Source organism: Lepidochelys kempii, chromosome 1 (genome assembly GCF_965140285.1).
Source record: "Lepidochelys kempii isolate rLepKem1 chromosome 1, rLepKem1.hap1, whole genome shotgun sequence".
NCBI classification, from domain to species: Eukaryota; Metazoa; Chordata; order Testudines; family Cheloniidae; genus Lepidochelys; species Lepidochelys kempii.
In genome coordinates, this window is record NC_136380.1 from 137570929 (window position 1) to 137592836 (window position 21908).

General features: G+C 42.0%; 1 protein-coding gene across 2 annotated transcripts in view; it reads right to left on the minus strand.

Moving 5' to 3' along the window:
* Positions 1-6280: 6280 nt before the first annotated feature.
* The window catches only part of ASB11 (ankyrin repeat and SOCS box containing 11), a 38495-nt gene continuing 22867 nt past the window's right edge, over positions 6281-21908 (minus strand). For both annotated transcript variants that reach the window (XM_073355563.1, XM_073355554.1), the window contains exon 7: positions 6281-6405. In XM_073355563.1, coding sequence (XP_073211664.1) covers positions 6281-6405 — 125 coding nt within the window. The remainder of the gene's footprint in view (positions 6406-21908) is intronic.

Genomic DNA, 21908 nt, shown 5'->3' on the forward strand with positions numbered 1-21908 from the left:
ATGAAGCAAGAAAGAGAATCTGCATCGGTATCAGAGCGGAATTTCTTGCCCTGTCTAAATGGACTCCAGTTATTCACCTGCTAGGTATTATTCCGTTGGGAACAAACTGATATATTACTTACTGGGGTTTTTTATAGAAAACTTTCCATTGAATGACTTGCCAAACCCTTGATGCAAAAATATGATTGACATATCAGGCATTAACCAGGTGCAATTATTTGAGACCCCATATTAAGTGTATTGTCAGTTCTGAATCTGTAATGATGTTAAGAATTGCAGTAACAAATCAGAATGATCTCACTCACTAATTAGGAGACAGTCTGGGTATTTGGGGTTGATTATTCTGTGACAGGTATTCACTGATGAAAGGCACAAAGCTTCGGAGAAAAACTTAAGACAGTGTATCTTTATACACATCTCAGGCTGCAGACAACAGGAGACTAACCTTTAGAAACTGCTAAAAACAGACATCTCTGCAGAATAATGAGATACAAATAGAAAGCAAAGAAATATGCCTGCTGGGCCAGTGACCTGAAAAATATTCCATCTTACATTGAGTAAGACTGAGAGATCATGAAAACGTACCGTAGCTCCTCTGATTTTATAGTGTTTTAGGGTGATCTTCATGCAGTAGCAACTGATTCATGAAGATCAGTCTGAATATTAGGTACATTCTATTACAACTAAATTGGAACACTCGTGCCCCAAACATAGCAACTGATCATTCTTTTTTCATTAAAGTTTTGGATGTTTTCATCACTGCATCTTCTCCATCTTCTGTTCCAAGACCTGATCTCAACCAATATTATAATATTCACAATAATTTATATAGTACTCCAGTCCCAGTTGCTGTAACCTGATAGTACCTTCATATATTAATCCTTCGAACATGAGGAAAAATTAACTGCTATCATGATACTCTGGTGCTAATAACTGCTCTAACAGAAAGCTTCTGATTTACACTGAGAGGAGAACAAGGTGCAAGGTTACTGTTTGAGTCAGCTTGCTTAACTGCTCAGTCAGACTAAATTGAAGTGAGCCTTTAGTGTACAATTAATACAGAAACTGTAACTAAGTGCAATTTTCAATACTCCAGCCCATTAGTAAACTAATTTGCAGCAGGTTAAGTGACAGTTAATAAAGAGAGGCCCATGGCTGACACAGCAGCAGCATTGCAGGTCACAACTGAGCAAGGTGACTTGGCAGAGCAGCGTACAGAAGCTTGGACACTGACAACCTTTGTTATACTCAGGCCAGAGTTATTAAGTCCTTTGAACACTGAATTCACTCAATTTTTTTTAAATGGCTGTCTCACAGATTTCTCTGGCCTGTTTTGTTCATAAGAACACTTCTCTCAGAGGATTGCTTCTCTCTTAGACCTTCTGGTGACCCAAACCTGTAGAACATAATTCCTCAGACTGGGGTGATAGATGAGAGAATCTACTTTTCTGAGCACCTTTGCATCGTGGATGGCACTCCCCCCAGCTGCAGTGAAGGAAAAATGCAGAGGCTGACTAAAAATGTGATTCTATAGAAATTTCACTGATAAATATTTCATCAATGAAAATCTCCATGTACACCAAACCTTACCGAGTGTTAGCACACGGACATGTTATTCATACTAGTTTAAAATGGTAGCAAAAATCCTCTCTGCCTCCCTGAATTTTATTATAATTACTGAATTTCTAAGTAACATTTCCTTCCCCTCCCCAAATCATTCTGGATGTCATTCATTTAAGAAATTTTCAATTGCTAAATTATAATATTAATATAATTTCCTTCCCTCCCACCACCAAGTTTGATTCATGAATTTCTACAAGGGCTGAGAAGTTTAAGGATAAAGGAGTTTTCCAGAAATAAAAATAAAAACCAGACAAACAGTTCTTTGTGGAATAAACTCTATTAGATATTACACATCTATTGCAGAACATTTTAAAAAATTCACAATGAGGAGCAACAGGTTTGTGCAAAGAAAAAAAACCCCTATTTTCAGAAGAAAAAACCACAAAGACATCATAAACTGTTAGCCAGATAGATGGGTCAGTTGCCTTTTCAGACGGTCACCTAAAAGTTTGCTTATAAATTAATTTTATTATGAGGCTTTGCAATCTTGGCATGCTGCCACATGGTGATGCAGCATCGCACCATAGATATTGGGAGTCTTTCAACGGCCCTGTCAGATACCGGACTGCCCATTGAAAACTGGGATAACACAGCTTCTGTGGTGGATGGACCAGATTCATCCACCGTGGTACACATAGGTGAAAATTATTCCTCTCCATGGCAGCTGATCCCTCTGTGCCCCAACAAGATTCTCCCCAGTGGAGGCCAGTAGTGACACTCTCCCTTAGGATTTGTACTGGTGGGGAACGGCAGTAATTGTGGCAGTGGCTCCATAAAAGCATTTCCAGTGGCCGCTGTGAAGGTGATGTACTGAGTCAGCATGTGCCCTAGATGTCTAGGCCATGCTTGCTTTTGGGCAATCACCATCCATTTTCTGGAGTATGCTAGCAATTTACACAGAGGAAGGATATGGAGAAGGAGGAGAAGACAGAGGGACTTTCCCCTTCCCATACCCTTCCACGGTAGACTTTTTTGCAGCCAGGCCCTGTACTTTGTTTTTTCACAGTGGAAGCCAGTGTAAATCCCAGGTGAATCCAATCCTATATGAACATTCAGAAAGAAAGAACCATATAATGGTGAACAGTTGAATAAACAGATATCAACTTAATTTTACATGAACAGGAAGACTAGTCAACCTGAGAAGGGAATACTGATCACTGCGTATGAATCCAACATGTAATATATACTGCCATATTTACGCGTGGAATGTCTTCCAAGGAAATACCTGACAGCCTCTCAATTATACCCACACATTTCAGGAGTATACCAGTTTTTCCCTTTTAAACAAACATTCATATAGCGAGTTTTACTTCCTGATCCAGAAAAAGATCATGTTTGCCACTGACAAGCCAATCAGAAAGCAGGAATTTGTATATTTGAATTAAGTAGCTCAGAGGTAAGCAAGTTTTCCTTGTACTCACTCATAGCCAACTGGGGCACACTTATTTGCATATGAGATCTGATTTGTTAACATAGTAGCAGATGTCAATATTGTTCATCTCCGAGAAAACAAATAAACAATAGAAACTGGCTAATTTACCACATAACTATTTTTAATAGGTGGGCGCAAGATGTGGGAAGTAATATCTTTTATTGGACCAACTTCAACTGAAGACAAGCTCTGTGTATAAACTTAACAGCCTGTCTCTCCCACCAACAGATGTTGGTCTAATAAAAGATATGACCTCACCCACTTTGTGCCCCCCCCCCCAAAATTATCAGATCGTTATATGGAAAATGAAGAACTTTCACAATCCCACTTCACGTTACAAACCATAAGGCAAATACTAACTGCCTGTGATTAGAAGGAAACTTTCCCTAGGGGCAAGAGATTACATAATTGTCCATTATGGGATTTGTTGCACCTTTCCCTGAAGCAGCTGGTGTTGGCCACTGTCGGAAAAAAGGATATCAGACTAGATGGACCACTAGATGTTACGGCACAGCAATTCCTATGTTCCTGTGAAAAAGACGATTCACCCAAAAAGCTGATTTGGGTAGATGATATAAAGGATATTGGAGAGAGAGAAAATGAGTCACTTCCTGCCATGTCATAAACAATACTTCTGTAAATTGTCACAAAGCAAAATACAGTCAACAAAAAACACTTGTGGCATTTTTAGGCGAGGTAATGGGCTTAGAGCAAAAAAAAATTGGACAACATATCAAGTGAACTTCTAATACAATTTCAAGACACTGTAACTTTAAATCTTGTTTTCTGATTTTTTTAAATCAAACTTCTCAAAAACCTCTACCCAGAAATAAGATGTGCCATGTGAAATTTCTGGAAGAACAGTGTTTTGGAGGAAAGTTGAGATGAGGGTGGAAACCTGAGCTGATGATGGGAAGCTAGGTTCAACTATAATTATGAAGCAGCTTCTACAACTCCAGAATACAGACCTTCTAGAGTTGCTGCATGGGATTTGCGTTCCTTTAAGGCAGGGATCGGCAACCTCTGGCACGCGGCCTGTCATGGAAATCCACTGGCGGGCCGGGACATGGTTTGTTTACCTGCAGCGTCCGCAGGTTCAGCCATTCGCAGCTCCTGCTTGCCACGGTTCACTGTTCCAGGCTAATGGGGACTGCAGGGAGCGGCAGCCAGCACATCCCTCGGCCCGTGCCGCTTTCATTGGCCTGGAACGGCGAACCGCAGCCAGTGGGAGCTGCAATTCAGCCAAACCTGAGGACACTGCAGGGAAACAAACCGCCCCAGCCCGCCAGCAGATTTCCCTGACAGTCCGCATGCCAAAGGTTGCCGATCCCTGCTTTAAAGAATATAAATTCTTCTAAATTTAAAATCCCATGTAAATTACATATTGTATTAATTGTTGCGAGTATAAGGAAAACAACTGTATAATATACACTCTGGAGCAGATCCTCAGCTCAGGTAGATTGTCTTAGTTCACCTGATTTCAATGGACATTTTATATCAGCTGATTGTCTGCCTCTCTGTTTAGATACCAGATGTCACCTAGACACTATGACTGATGCTCTAAAATATGGCAGATTAGATAAAGATAAGGATAATGACACTGAGTGCCAGAAAATGAACACAATCTTTTCAGGTTTTGGTAGGTTCCTGAGATTTTGAGGATACAAAGCTCCAAATGTTAATCCAACTCTCAGAATGCTCTGGCATACGTCCTGTACCATATGAGGAAATGCTTATATTCAATGAAAACTTTGCTTCCCCTTTAGAATGGTTCTTGCTGTTAATGGCAATGGAAAGAATATCCAACCTACAGGCTATTTTCAGAGGCAGGAAAATGCATTTAACTTCAGTTGTGACATCACTGGTCTGTTCTGCTTGATCCCTGAGGGAAATAGTGATACCTAACACTTTTCATCTTCCAGATGCTGAACTGTCATAACAATGTGAGGGAGAACAATTTCTCCCATTTTACTGATAGCAAAACTGTAGCTGAAAGGTTAAGTGACTAGCCCAAAGCCAGGGACATTGTTGCTGTCATAGCAAGGGTTAGAGCTCAGAAGTTCCTGGCTTTCAGTCCTACATTCACATTAGACCATGCCTATTTCTCAAGTTATTTCTTTTTATCTTCCGTCGGGGCTTATATTGAAAACCGTTCATTCACAGGTCGAAAATGTATTTGTTCCTCAAACCCTTAAGAGGTCAGGATAACAATATGAAGCTGGAATCCTTTTCAGCTTTGTTGAATCTAAATGAGCCATCACTACCCCCCTGCTTATGGCAAAACTGTACCAAAAGCCTGGGACTGAAGAAACCACTCCTTCCATTAACCAACCAACCTCTGGAAAAAACAAAACAAACCTTGAACTATACCATCATGCTATTAATCCCAGGATCTCCACTTGCTATATTCTAATAGCTCTGGCTCTTTATGACCTTCTGTTCACTCTACTAGTTCATAGGTTTTTCAACTAATAATGGAAAGGCTAAAGCCATAATAAAGTTTCAGAGTCCTTTCACAAAGCCAAATAGTGTGGGAATGAGAGAAGGAAGGAACCTACCACCCCACCCCACCCCCGCCCAATGTTTCCACAGACACTGTCAACAAGGGGCTCCATTCCCCTTTGATATTTTCATTTGAGGATTTATTTCATGAAATCCCAAAAGTTCAGGACTCGTGCAGACTTTTTGCTGTACTTGAAAGGAAAGAGAGGAGAAAATGAGTTATTTCTTTTGGCTTAATTTAAACTTCTCTAGCATCAGACTTCTATACAGTAGTTGACTTCATTAAATCATACTTAAGGTGGCTTGTATACTACACGTACATATACCTGCACAATCTGCTGTTTGTGCATAACTCCCACCCCCACCCCCCATCCACCCACCACACATGCCCCTGCACAATCGGCTGTTTGGGTGTATACCCACACACAGCGATACAATCTGCTGTTTGCATATTTCAGCCTCTTATCTAACATCAGTGGATTCAACACTAAAGTGTGAGGATATCATTTCCATGGTAACGTGCACTGTGCTACAAAGCAGTTTCCAGTGGCTTCAACATATAGAGTATTGTGTCAGGGAGTATTGTTATGTCAGCAGCTAAGTAGTTTGGTACCTATAATAAGCAGTAAATGGTGTCTTTGTCTTTCACCTTGGTTTAATATCTTTGTAGTAAACAGCCATTTTGTTCCTCTCTTGGCAATCATCTTATAGACAATCATAGAGCTATCGATATAAGAGGAACTTCTCAAGTGGCTCAGGAAGATTCAGCTTGTGGACTACATAAAGACATGAGCGACCCAGACACTTCCTGATGCACAGCCGACACAGCTGGGACAGGCTGGCAGGACCTGGAAAAGAGGGAAAAACAAACAAACAAAACCCGTAAACATGAATTTAAAAACTAAGAATAGAATACAAGCGAAGCTTTAAAACAGTTCAAACCCATTGGCCTGCTAAACCCAGGGTTGTGAGTTCAATCCTTGAAGGAGCCATTTAGGAATCTGGGCCAAAAATTGGGGATTGGTCCTGCTTTGAGCAGGGGGTTGGACTAGATGATCTCCTGAGGTCCCTTCCAACCCTGATATTCTATGATTTAAGAATTTTGGGGAAATCCTTCACTATGATGTCTGTGCAAATTTACATTTTCCCTTCTATTGTTTTTTGTTTGTTTGTTTGCTATACATTTCAAGGGTCCTTCTCAAAGTTGAAATACTAATAGTATGGTGCCTGCTAGGTAGGTACATAAGAACATAAGAATGGCCATACTCGGTCAGAACAAAGGTCCATCCAGCCCAGTATCCTGTCTGCCGACAGTGGCCAATGCCAGGTGCCCCAGAGGGAGTGAACCTAACAGGTGATGATCAAGTGGTCTCTCTCCTGCCATCCATCTCCACCCTCTGACAAACAGAGGCTAGGGACACCATTCCTTACCCATCCTGGCTAATAGCCGTTAATGGACTTAACCTCCATGAATTTATCCAGTTCTCCAGTAGGTTAGCAGTTTGAATACATGACTAAAAATTAGAGCACATAATACATTTTAGCACTGTGGGGAGTTGGGGAACATATGGGTCCCATTCACATAGGATGAAGAAAAGGTGAGCCAAGTACACTTCTGACTTTGGAAATAAAAAGCAAAAGAGCAGCATTTATAGTGACACAGTCAGCCTGTTAAGGATCCAGAATGTGCCTGACATGAAGAAATGTTAATCCCATGCAGCATTCATCTAAGGTGATCTTCAAGAGACATACTTAAAAATATAATAGTAGAAATGATAGCAACCTGTATAGTTAAGGAGCCAGATGCTCAGTTGTTGTAAATCAGCATAGGTTTATTGATTGCAATGGTACTATGTCAATATATACCAGCTGAGGATCTGATCCAAGGCTGGAATGCAACGCTCCATATAAACTCTTTGAAGTTGCTCATAACTTTCTCAAATAAATTCCCTGTAGGAGGAAGTTTTCTAAGCTGTGTGATCATCCAGGGACTTCAATTTGAGTGACATATGCTGGAGGTCTCATGCTGCCAGTACTAAAACATCCTTGGGATTCATAAATAGTATAAATGACGGTTTCCTAACTCAAAAAGTGTTGCATCCAACATAGGGGAATTCTATTTTAGATCTCATTTTGACAGATACAGAAGAACTGATCACAGAACTAAAAATTAATGGTAACTTAGTTATAGGTGACCATGACTTGATCGCATTTATAATTTGCAAACAATAAAGTCCACACCAGTGATATTTATAACTGGTGCTTTGAAAAGGCCAATTTCTCAAAGCTGAAAACAATTAGAAGCCAAATCAACTGGGAGGAAGAATTTAATAAAAAAATGTGAATCATAACTGGGAATTGTTTAAGAATACTTTACGAACTGCTCAGGAAGCCACACTTGAGGAAGAAGGCCATATCAGTTAAAAATAATGACCTAGTTTAGTGGTGAAGTAAAGGAAGCTAAAAAATAAAATAAATAATAAATAATAATAATATATAACAAATGGAAGAAAAGGGAAGCTGATAGTAATTACTATCAATCAAAAGTTGGGTTGGGAATTGTAGAAAATACATAAGGGAAGCAAAGGGTCACAGAAGAAATCTATGACCACCAGAGTTAAGGACAATACAAAGGAGTTTTTAAAGTAGATTAGGAACAAAAAGAATCCTAACAATGGTAATGGTCCATTACTAGATGGTAGAATTATCACAGTTAGATTGCAGAAAAGGCATAAATGCTTGATAAATATTTCTGTTCTGTATTTGGGAAAAAACAGATAATATAGTCAGAGCATGTGATATCATTCTTTCCATTCCACTAGTATCTCAGGAGGATGTTAAACAGTAGCTAATAAACACAGACATTTTTAAATCAGCAGGTCCAGATAACTTGCATCCAAGATTTTTAAAAGAGCTGGCTAAGGAGCTTGCTGGACAATTAATACTGATTTTCAGTAAATCTTGGAACATCATAGAGTTCCAGAAGACTGGAAGAAAGCTATTGTTGTGCCAATATTTAAAAACAGTAAACTGGATGACCCAGATAGTTATAGGACTGTCAGTCTGACATTACTCCTGGGCAAGATAATGGAATTAAAGAATTAAAGGAGGGTAGTATAGTTAATGCCAATCAATATGGGATTATGGAAAATATATCCTGTCAAACTAACTTTTGATATCTTTTTATGAGTTTACAAGTAATAGTCTTAATATACTAGATTTCTGTAAGGCATTTGACTTCGTATCATATGACATTTTGATTAAAAAACTAGAAAGATACAAAATTAACATGGCACACATTAAATGGATTAAAAAGCTGACTAATGGAGAGGTCTCAAAATGTAATTGTAAATGGAGAATCATCATCCAATGGGTGTATTTCTAGTGCAGTCCCACAGGAATCGGTTCTTGGCCCTATGCAATTTACATTTTTATTAATGACTTGGAAAAAAAACATAAAATCATCTCTGATAACATTTTCAGATGACACAAAAACTGGGGGAGTGGTTAATAATGCAGAGGATAAGTCACTGATACAGAACAATCTGGATTTCTTGGTAGGCTGGGCACAAGCAAACAATGTGTATTTTAATAGATATACATCTATGAACAAATAATGTAGCCATACTTTACATGCTGGGAGACTCTATCCCGGGAAGCAGTGACTGAAAAAGATTTGAGAACTGTAGTAGATAATCAGCTGAACAAGAGCTCCCAGTGTGATGCTGTGGCCAAAATGGCCAATGTGATCCTTGAATGCAGAGGAATCTATTTGGCACTGGTGTGACCGCTGCTGGAACACTGTGTTCAGTTCTGGGGTCCATAATTCAAGAAAGATGCTGATAAATTGGAGAGGGTTCAGAGAAAAGCCACAAGAATGATTAAAGGATTAGAAAACATGCTTTATAATGATAGTATCAAGGAGTTCAATATAGTAAGCCTAACGAAGGGAAGGTTAAGGGGTGATTTCATCACAGTCTATAAGTACGTACATGGGGAACAAATATTTAATAACGGGCTCTTCAATTTAGCAGAGAAAGGTAAAACACACTTCAGTGGATGGAAGTTGAAGCTAGACAAATTCAGACTGGAAATAAGGCATACATTTTTAACCGTGAGTGTAATTAACCCTTGGAACAACTTACCAAGGGCCATGGTGGTTTCTCCATCAATGGCAATATTTAAATCAAGATTAGATGTTTTTCCAAAAGATCTGCTCTAGGAATTATTTTGGGGAAGTTCAATGGCCCACAGGAGATCAGACTAAATGATCACAATGGTCCCTGCTGGTCTAGGAATCTACTAAATGTTTGTGCAAACTTCATTCTGATATTTTTGAGCTGTGGTCATAACAAAACAAAAAGTTGCATTATCACATTAGAAATGTTGCCCATGGCTAATTCATAGAATCATAGAATATCAGGGTTGGAAGGAACCTCAGGAGGTCATCTAGTCCAACCCCCTGCTCAAAGCAGGACCAATCCCCAACTAAATCATCCCAGCCAGGGCTTTGTCAAGCCGGACCTTAAAAACTTCTAAGGAAGGAGATTCCACCACCTCCCTAGGTAACGCATTCCAGTGTTTCACCACCCTCCGAGGGAAAAAGTTTTTCCTAATATCCAACCTAAACCTCCCCCACTGCAACTTGAGACCATTACTCCTTGTTCTGTCATCAGCTACCACAGAGAACAGTCTAGATCCATCCTCTTTGGAACCCCCTTTTAGGTAGTTGAAAGCAGCTATCAAATCCCCCCTCATTCTTCTCTTCTGCAGACTAAACAATCCCAGTTCTCTCAGCCTCCCCTCATAAGTCATGTGTTCTAGTCCCCTAATCATTTTTGTTGCCCTCCGCTGGACTCTTTCCAATTTTTCCACATCCTTCTTGTAGTATGGGGCCCAAAACTGGACACAGTACTCCAGATGAGGCCTCACCAATGTCCAATAGAGGGGAACGATCACGTCCCTCGATCTGCTGGCAATGCCCCTACCTATACATCCCAAAATGCCATTGGCCTTCTTGGCAACAAGGGCACACTATTGACTCATATCCAGCTTCTCGTCCACTGTGACGCCTAGGTCCTTTTCTGCAGAACTGCTGCCTAACCATTCGGTCCCTAGTCTGTAGCAGTGCATGGGATTCTTCTGTCTTAAGTGCAGGACTCTGCACTTGTCCTTGTTGAACCTCATCAGATTTCTTTTGGCCCAATCCTCTAATTTGTCTAGATCCCTCTGGATCCTATCCCTTCCCTCCAGCGTAGCTACCACTCCTCCCAGTTTAGTGTTATCTGCAAACTTGCTGAGGGTGCAATCCACACCATCCTCCAGATCATTTATGGAGATATTGAACAAAACCGGCTCCAGGACCGACCCTTGGGGCACTCCACTTGATACCGGCTGCCAACTAGACATGGAGCCATTGATCACTACCCGTTGAGCCCGACAATCTAGCCAGCGTTCTATCCACCTTATAGTCCATTCATCCAGCCCATACTTCTTTAATTTGCTGGCAAGAATACTGTGGGAGACCATGTCAAAAGCTTTCCTAAAGTCAAGGAATAACACGTCCACTGCTTTCCCCTCATCCACAGAGGCAGTTATCTCGTCATAGAAGGCAATTAGATTAGTCAGGCATGACTTGCCCTTGGTGAATCCATGCTGACTGTTCCTGATCACTTTCCTCTCCTCTAAGTGCTTCAGAATTGATTCCTTGAGGACCTGCTCCATGATTTTTCCAGGGACTGAGGTGAGGCTGACTGGCCTGTAGTTCCCAGGATCCTCCTCCTTCCCTTTTTTAAAGATGGGCACTACATTAGCCTTTTTCCAGTCGTCCGGGACTTCCCCTGATCGCCATGAGTTTTCAAAGATAATGGCCAATGGCTCTGCAATCACATCCGCCAACTCTTTTAGCACTCTCGGATGCTGTGCATCTGGCCCCATGAACTTGTGCTCGTCCAGCTTTTCTAAATAGTCCCGAACCACTTCTTTCTCCACAGAGGGCTGGTCACCTCCTCCCCATGCTGTGCTGTCCAGTGCAGTAGTCTGGGAGCTAACCTTGTTCGTGAAGACAGAGGCAAAAAAAGCTTTGAGTACATTAGCTTTTTCCACATCCTCTGTCACTAGGTTGCCTCCCTCATTCAGTAAGGGGCCCACACTTTCCTTGACTTTCTTCTTTTTGCTAACATACCTGAAGAAACCCTTCTTGTTACTCTTAACATCTCTTGCTAGCTGCAACTCCAGGTGTGATTTGGCCTTCCTGATTTCACTCCTGCATACCTGAGCAATCTTTTTATACTCTTCCCTGGTCATTTGTCCAATCTTCCACTTCTTGTAAGCTTCTTTTTTGTGTTTAAGATCAGCAAGGATTTCACAGTTAAGCCAAGCTGGTTGCCTGCCATATTTACTATTCTTTCTACATATCGGGATGGTTTGTCCCTGTAACCTCAATAAGGATTCTTTAAAATACAGCCAGCTCTCCTGGACTCCTTTCCCCCTCATGTTATTCTCCCAGGGGATCCTGCCCATCAGTTCCCTGAGGGAGTCAAAGTCTGCTTTTCTGAAGTCCAGTGTCCGTTTTCTGCTGCTCTCTTTTCTTCCCTGTGTCAGGATCCTGAACTCGACCAACTCACGGTCACTGCCTCCCAGGTTCCCATCCACTTTATCTTCCCCTACTAATTCTTCCTGGTTTGTGAGCAGCAGGTCAAGAAGAGCTCTGCCTCTAGTTGGTTCCTCCAGCACTTGCACCAGGAAATTGTCCCCTACACTTTCCAAAAACTTCCTGGATTGTCTGTGCACCGCTGTATTGCTCTCCCAGCAGACATCAGGGTGATTGAAGTCTCCCATGAGAACCAGGGCCTGTGATCTAGTAACTTCTATTAGTTGCCGGAAGAAAGCCTCATCCACCTCATCCCCCTGGTCCACCTCATCCCCATTCAATAATGCTTGAATGGATTTTGTTCAAACTTGACTTGTTTTATGGAAACTGGTTCAGAAATTCTGAAGCTATGAGTGCTAAAAGCATTTTCATGTGTGCACAATAAGGCTTTTTCTGATTCTTTGTTTAACCTAAATCTTAGAACCATGAAGGTGTGCATGAGTATTAGATTTTTAGCTAATATGGTCATAGAATCATAGAATCATAGAATATCAGAGTTGGAAGGGACCTCTGGAGGTCATCTAGTCCAACCCCCTGCCCACAGCAGGACCAATCCCCAACTAAATCATCCCAGCCAGGGCTTTGTCAAGCTGGACCTTAAAAACTTCTAAGGAAGGAGATTCCACCACCTCCCTAGGTAACGCATTCCAGTGTTTCACTACCCTCCTAGTGAAAAAGTTTTTCCTAATATCCAACCTAAATCTCCTCCACTGCAACTTGAGACCATTACTCCTTGTCCTGTCATCTGCTATCACTGAGAATAATCTAGATCCATCCTCTTTTTATCCACCTTTCAGGTAGTTAAAAGCAGCTATCAAATCCCCCCTCATTCTTCTCTTCTGTAGACTAAATGATCCCAGTTCCCTCAGCCTCTCCTCATAAGTCACGTGTTCCAGACCCCTAATCATTTTTGTTGCCCTTTGCTGGACTCTCTCCAATTTATTCACATCCTTCTTGTAGTGTGGGGCCCAAAACTGGACACAGTACTCCAGATGAGGCCTCACCAATGTCCAATAGAGGGGAACGATCACGTCCCTCAATCTGCTGGCAATGCCCCTACTTATACATCCCAAAATGCCATTGGCCTTCTTGGCAACAACGGCACACTGTTGACTCATATCCAGCTTCTCGTCCAGTGTCACCCCTAGGTCCTTCTCTGCAGAACTGCTGCCGAGCCATTCGGTCCCTAGTCTGTAGCGGTGCATGGGATTCTTCCGTCCTAAGTGCAGGACTCTGCACTTGTCCTTGTTGAACCTCATCAGATTTCTTTTGGCCCAATCCTCCAATTTGTCTAGGTCTCTCTGTATCCTATCCCTGCCCTGGTCATGTGCTTTGCTTAGCTAATAGCAGAATGCAAAGCAGTATGGTGAGAATAAATGTAATAAGGAGTGCTTGGAGCTCAGATGTCATAGTAATGTGGGCTGTACTTAGTCAGATGTTTGCATGTACAACACATGTACACAATTGCATGTTCAAATATATATGTGTGTGCCCAAACACCCATATGCACACAATACCTGTTTTTGTGGGTATGCAAATGTAACCTTCTATTGAGTGTGTTTTATAGGTCCTGCTCTCTGCCTGATCGCAGAGTATATGAGTGTTACAGCCCCAGCTAGATAGCGTTGGCTCTTTAGGTCAAAGTGTAGTAGCTTACGCTTTTAGCTCTGGAGATCCCTGGAGCGTTAACCAAGGTGGTGGCTGTCACATAAATGTTTTGCAAGCACAACTTAGACACCCCTGTTTAATAATATGGCTCCAAATCTCCAAAGGTGCTTCATGGAATGAAATAATTCTAAAGGTAAATTTGTGGTCCTAAACAAGCTGACAGTGTTCCATTAAAAAAATTAACAGGGAGAAAAGCAGGGAACAAACATGTAGGAAAAAACAGCTCATATAAATGGCACTTGAGATGAAGCGGGAAACAGCTCTGTAGGCAAACAAGAAAGCAAGAAAGAAAAGCTCTCACATTAAAAATAGTCATTACATAATGGCAAGGAAGGAAAAAAGGGTAAAGGAAAATATCTACATATACACAGCAGAAAACTTAGGAAGTAGAAAGAAGGTTGCTCAAAAGAAGTATTTTTGGTGCCTGCATTTGAAAAGAGGATTATAGGGAAAATGTTTGGGTGGAGAAGTAAAGATGCAATGAAGTGTTTGAAAGCAAAAGAATTAGGACATTTGGATTTTTTCCAGGTCTGGAATTTATTCATCTTTCAAAAGTGGAGAGCCAAGACTAAATTAATTAAAATGTTCTATAGACCACACAATTGTAAGGAAGAACAGAATGAATAGCTGATCGTGGAAATCAAAAGGATTTGTGGGAAAACTAATAGCAATGAGAGACCTTTCTACCCAGACATAAACTGTGATAGATTTAATGGAAAAGACAAATTGAGCAGTAGATTTATGAACATTGTACTTGTTCATGCAGCCTATAAATCAAGCCACATAGATAACTCTTGAGTTAGCTCAGAGAAACTCAGATGTTATGACAAAAGATATAAATATAGCAAACCATATATGTAAAAGTGCTGTGACCAGATTTATAGTCAGATTTAAACCGCGATGGTTCTGAACGACTAATAGAAGCTCTGGGTGAAAACCAATCCAATAATGGAATGGGAGGGAAGGATATTAAGAGGGAAATTACATTTCATGAGTGGGTTAAAGTCACTTCTGTGCAGAGAGCCAGCACAAAGCCCAAGCACTTAAGTGGTCAAAATTGGACTTCAGTGGGACTTAAGCAATGGATAAGCCTTTTGCTGGCCCTCTGAATACAGTGAATTTCATCCAGCCTGAGTAAGGTGGATGTATTTGTTTATTGATAATAAATGCATTAAGGGCTGGAATCACTTGTGGAGTTACACTGGCATGAGCCAGAATAGACCCTGACATGGGTCCCATCGTTGGAAAGCCTGCCAAGGAAGAGACCGAAGCAGTGCAAAAGAGCCACAGCCTGAGTTTCATTGTGTTGGAAGAGGTTGGAAGGGGCCAGCAGGGTCCCAAAAGTAGACAGTGCTAGCTAAGCAAAATGCATAAAAAGCTCTAGTAAACACCACTTCACTTCCCTTGAGGTGAATCTCCCACATGATACTGTAAGCCTAGCTAGTGAAGGGAAGTGTATTTTACACTTCCCTGCATGAGCACTAGTGAGAGTAGAGAGAGAAAACAATGTGGATACAGAGAGGAGTGCAAAAATCAATCTAAGAGAATAAAAGGGGCTTTGAGTGGCTTGTAACATGAGCTACTAGGGAGAATGGGAGAATGGATGGACCTACAGAGGCATAAAAAATAAATGGCAGGAAAGATGAGTGAGGTAAAGACATGGCTTACAACAACACTGCATACCAATGACAAGAAAGGCAGAGCAGAGCATGAAGAGTGCACAAGAATGAAAGAAAACTGCTTTTCAATTACATAAAGAAAAGGAGTACTTGTGGCACCTTAGAGACTAACCAATTTATTTCAGCATAAGCTTTCGTGAGCTGCACCTCACTTCATCGGATGCATACTGTGGAAAATACAGAAGATGTTTGTTTTTATACACACAAATCATGAAAAAATGGGTGTTTATCACTACAAAAGGTTTTCTCTCCCCCAACCCCACTCTCCTGCTGGTAATAGCTTATCTAAAGTGATCACTCTCCTTACAATGTGTATGATAATCAAGGTGGGCCATTTGCAGCACAAATCCAGGGTTTAACAAGAATGTCTGAGGATGGGGGAGGAAGGGGAGTAAGGAAAACAAGGGGAAATAGGTTACCTTGCATAATGACTTAGGCACTCCCAGTCTCTATTCAAGCCTAAGTTAATTGTATCCAATTTGCAAATGAATTCCAATTCAGCAGTCTCACGCTGGAGTCTGGATTTGAAGTTTTTCTGTTGTAATATTGCAACTTTCATGTCTGTAATCGCGTGACCAGAGAGATTGAAGTGTTCTCCGACTGGTTTATGAATGTTATAATTCTTGACATCTGATTTGTGTCCATTTATTCTTTTACGTAGAGACTGTCCAGTTTGACCAATGTACATGGCAGAGGGGCATTGCTGGCACATGATGGCATATATCACATTGGTAGATGTGCAGGTGAATGAGCCTCTGATAGTGTGACTGATGTTATTAGGCCCTGTGATGGTGTCCCCTGAATAGATATGTGGGCACAGTTGGCAACGGGCTTTGTTGCAAAGATGGGTTAGTGGTTCTGTTGTGTGGTGTGTGGTTGCTGGTGAGAATTCACTTCAGGTTGGGGGGCTGTCTGTAGGCAAGGACTGGCCTGTCTCCCAAGATTTGTGAGAGTGTTGGGTCATCCTTCAGGATAGGTTGTAGATCCTTGATAATGCGTTGGAGGGGTTTTAGTTGGGGGCTGAAGGTGACGGCTAGTGGCGTTCTGTTATTTTCTTTGTTGGGCCTGTCCTGTAGGAGGTGACTTCTGGGAACTCTTCTGGCTCTGTCAATCTTTTTCTTCACTTCAGCAGGTGGGTACTGTAGTTGTGAGAATGCTTGATAGAGATCTTGTAGGTGTTTGTCTTGTCTGAGGGGTTGGAGCAAATGCGGTTGTATCGCAGAGCTTGGCTGTAGACAATGGATCGTGTGGTGTGGTCAGGGTGAAAGCTGGAGGCATGTAGGTAGGCATAGCGGTCAGTAGGTTTCCGGTATAGGTGGTGTTTATGTGACCATCGTTTATTAGCACCCTAGTGTCCAGGAAGTGGATCTCTTGTGTGGACTGGACCAGGCTGAGGTTGATGGTGGGATGGAAATTGTTGAAATCATGGTGGAATTCCTCAAGGGCTTCTTTTCCATGGGTCCAGATGATGAAGATGTCATCAATATAGCGCAAGTAGAGTAGGGGCGATAGGGGACGAGAACTGAGGAAGCGTTGTTCTAAGTCAGCCATAAAAATGTTGGCATACTGTGGGGCCATGCGGGTACCCATAGCAGTGCCGCTGATTTGAAGGTATACATTGTCCCCAAATGTAAAATACTTATGGGTAAGGACAAAGTCACAAAGTTCAGCCACCAGGTTAGCCGTGACATTATCGGAGATAGTGTTCTTGACGGCTTGTAGTCCATCTTTGTGTGGAATGTTGGTGTAGAGGGCTTCTACATCCATAGTGGCCAGGATGGTGTTATCAGGAAGATCACCAATGGATTGTAGTTTCCTCAGAAAGTCAGTGGTGTCTTGAAGGTAGCTGGGAGTGCTGGTAGAATAGGGCCTGAGGAGGGAGTCTACATAGCCAAACATCCTGTTGTCAGGGTGCCAATGCCTGAGATGATGGGGCGCCCAGGATTTCCAGGTTTATGGATCTTGGGTAGTAGATAGAATATCCCAGGAGGAGGTGCTGTTGTCATCATGAATAGGTCGGAATATGAACAAGAGGCTGCTCGGCAGCTCTCCAACACCACTTTCTACAAGCCATTACCCTCTGATCCCACTGAGGGTTACCAAAAGAAACTACATCATTTGCTCAAGAAACTCCCTGAAAAAGCACAAGATCAAATCCGCACAGACACACCCCTGGAACCCCGACCTGGGATATTCTATCTACTACCCCCGACCCTTCCTCAGACATTCTTGTTAAACCCTGGATTTGTGCTGCAAATGGCCCACCTTGATTATCATACACATTGTAAGGAGAGTGATCACTTTACATAAGCTATTACCAGCAGGAGAGTGGGGTGGGGGGAGAGAAAACCTTTTGTAGTGATAAACACCCATTTTTTCATGATTTGTGTGTATAAAAACAAATATCTTCTGTATTTTCCACAGTATGCATCCGATGAAGTGAGCTGTAGCTCACGAAAGCTTATGCTCAAATAAATTGGTTAGTCTCTAAGGTGCCACAAGTACTCCTTTTCTTTTTGTGAATACAGACTAACAGGGCTGTTACTCTGAAACCTGTCAATTGCATAAGGAGCCCAAGGTTGTTAAATCCTCTAAGATACTTAATATAGAGACAGGAGTGATACTATTGGGATAAGCACATCTCTGAACTTTCACATTAGTTTCTAAATGATGTGATCTTTACCCATTGAAATCAATAGAAATTAGGTTCCTCATTCACAAAAAAGTCACTTTGTTACAGGATGAAATGCCGTAGAGATACAGAAGGATGACAATGCTCTACTCTTATTGATTCTTAAAGGACCCAATTCTCATTGACACTAAGCCTTTTATACCAGTGGTTCTCAACCAGGCATATATGTGTTTCCCTGGGGGCATGCAGAGGTCTTCGCGGGGGTACATCAACTCATCTAGATATTTGCCTAGTTTTCCAACAGGCCACACAAAAAGCACTAGTGAAATCAGTACAAATTAAAATTTCATACTAGCAATGACTTGTTTATACTGCTCTATATACACAGTAACATAACTTGTGTATATGAACTGTATTAGACATGCATTTTATGTCATTTACTGATGCGTGCAAGCATGTTAATGAGGTTGAAGTTGTCATGGTGTGTATGCGGTTGCCATGTAAAAATGAGGAGCTGGAAGTAGCAGTAGTGGCAAAATGGTAAGAAATTGAAAATAACTGAATAAAAATCATCCGTTCTGCGAGGAATATATTGCTTTTGGATTCACATCTACAAATAGCGATCCACCTCAAGCTTTCTTTTTCCTTTGAGGAGAAACTCTATCAAAGAACAGTACGAAGCTGGCACATTTGCAACGACATGTGAAGACAAAACAAGGGGAAGCCAGTAGGATGCTTTCAAAGAAAGCTCTGAGTTCCAGACTTGCCACCTTAAAACGAAAAAAGCTTCAACTATTTCTACAAGAGCACTCAGAGCTTCATATGCGGTCTCCCTTCTCGTAGCAAAATCAAGGGCGCTGTACAGAATTGCAGGAGACCTGATTCTGCCTGCAGCTGTGGCACTTGCAGAAAACATACTTCATAAAAAGCAGCAGCCGATATGCTCAAGAAAGTACCCTTATCAAATGGCCCAGCGTTGCAGAATTGAAGAAATGGCTGAGGATATTGTGTCTCAACTTGTAGAGAAACTTAAAAGGACAAAAACATTCGCCCTTCAGCTTGATGAGTCTATGGATATTAGCGGAGAAGCTCAGCTAATTGCGTATGTTTGATACCCTGAAACGACTGATATCAATGAGCACATACCATTTTTCAGAAGTATAAAGGCAAACTCAACCGCAGAGGACATTTTACACTAACTGATTTTTTTTTCTGAACACAATTTGAGTTGGAATTTATGCAAATTCGTCTGCACTGACGGGGCCGGTGCAACAACTGGGAGAGTGAACGGACCTGTAGCTAGGATCAGCAAAGAAAGTCTTTCCTTGCAGTGGGTGCACTGTATCATACACAGAGAGGCACTTGCTTCAAAAAAAGGTGAGTTCTGAACTTCAAGAAGTTTTAAATGAGTCTGTCACAATTGTCAACTTAATCAAGTCCAGGCCACTCAGTGCTCACCTGTTTTGCATTCTTTGTGAAGAGATGGGGTCAGAACATCAGCAACTGTTGCTTCACACAGGTTCACTGGCTTTCAAGAGGGGAAAGTACTTGACAGATTGTTTGAATTACATACAGAAGTTCACACATTTCTTTCTGATTATTCATCTCTTCTTAACCCCTGTGTTTGACAATACTGTGTAGTTAGCTCAACTTGCCTACCTTGCAGATATATTTAGCAAGCTGAATGATCTAACTTTGTCCATGCAAGGCCATGACACCAATGTTCTGAATCTCTATGATAAAGTGAATGCTTTTATCAAGAAAACTGAATTTTGGAAGTCCAAATGTGGAGACAAAGACTTCACCTGTTTTCCACTGCTTTTTCACATGTATGTCACTGATATCTGTACTAGGGAAGTTATGCAGAGCAGACCTAAAGAAATAATGGATCATTTAGCCCATGTGATGGGGTACCTGCCTCACACTGGGCTCTAAGGAGTTAATAAATCCCTAGGGAGGCTGCGCAGGAGGCAGCCAATCAGAGAAGGGCTGAAGGGAACAGCCAAGCAGGGCCAAACAGGCCCATATAAAAAGGGAGCTGCTGGGCAAAGGAAGGCAGTTCTCTGCTGGGAGCCCAGGGAGGAAGGACTGTGTCTCTGGAGGGCTGAAAGAACTGCCAGCACTCTGGACAAAGCAGTGCTGCTAGCAGGGACCGTGGGAGTGAGAGAAAGCTCCTGGCTGGCTGCTGGGGTTTGCAGGCTGAGGCTCTGAGGCAAGGGCAAAGAGGATGCTGGGGCCATGTGGACTTGGCCAGACAATTTGCTGCAGTAGTCACTAAGGGAAGTGGCTGAACAGCAGATTGCAGGTCCCCCAGAAGAGGGGGGCACAGTGTGAGGTATGGCCGGAGGACTGTGTTGCTGAAGAGGATGCTGCAGTCCTTGGAGAGACATGGGTGCTATAGCAGGAGTAATGGTGGCGAGGCACCACCCAAAGAAGGCACACTACCATGCAGAGCTAATTTCCAAGACAACCCGCAGCAAGCACCACAGTGGTGAGTGACCCCATTACAGCCCACTTGACATCTGAATTCAAGTCATATTTCCCCAACCTTCAACACAACTCAGCTCAGTAAGAAACCCATTCATTTTGTCAGATGTTAGCAGCAGTAACCTCTCTGCCAGTCAGCAAGAAAATCTTCTTTAGCTGTCATCAGAGTGTGGCCTACAAATGAAATGTAATGTCTCCACAATAACCCAATTTTGGTGTTTAGTACAGAAATTACACTGACCTTGGGAACCAGGCTTTGGATGATCTGAGACCTTTTGGGTCAAAATATCTTTGTGAAGTCTCATTTTCTGCTATGACTGCCATCAAGACAAAGGGTAGGAATAGACTCAATGCGGAGAAAAACTTAATTGTTGCTGTCTCTTCCCTGCCTCCCAGAATGACAAGGCTCACAAGTGAAAAATAGGCTTAAGTCAAATATTTATATTCCAATCAATTTATTTGATAATTATATGGTAAAAATGAGAAAGTTGGCAGTTCTCAGTAATAGCATGCTTTGACACTTGTATTTTTATGTCTGATTTTATAAGCAAGTAGTTTTTAAGGGAGGTAAAACTTGGGAGTATGCAAGACAAATCAGACTCCTGAAAGGGGTACAGTAGTCTGGAAAGTTTAAAAAGTATGGATCGGATGAATGGACCATAAGGTGGATAGAAAGCTGGCTAGATTGTCAGAATCAACGGGTAGGGATCAACAGCTTGATGTCTAGTTGGCAGCTAGTATCAAGCGGAATGCCCCAGGGGTCGGTCCTAGGGCTGGTTTTGTTCAACATCTTTATTAATGATCTGGATGATGGGATTAATTGTACTCTTAGCAAGTTCGCAGATGACACTAAGCTGTGGGGAGAGGTAGATATGCTGGAGGGTAGGGATAGGGTCCAGAGTGACCTAGACAAATTGGAGGATTGGGCCAAAAGAAGTCTGGTGAGGTTCAACAAGGAGAAGTGCAGAGCCTTGCACTTAGGAAGGAAGAATCCCATGCACCACTTCAGGCTGGGGACTGACTGTCTAAGCAGCAGTTTTGCAGAAAGGGACCAGGGGGTTACAGTGGACGAGAAGCTGGATATGAGTCAGCAGTGTGCCCTTGTTGCCAAGAAGGCCAACGGCATATTGGGCTGGACTAGTAGGAGCACTGCCAGCAGATCGAGGGAAGTGATTATTCCCCTCTGTTCGGCACTGGTGAGGCCACACCTGGAGTATTGTGTCCAGTTTTGGT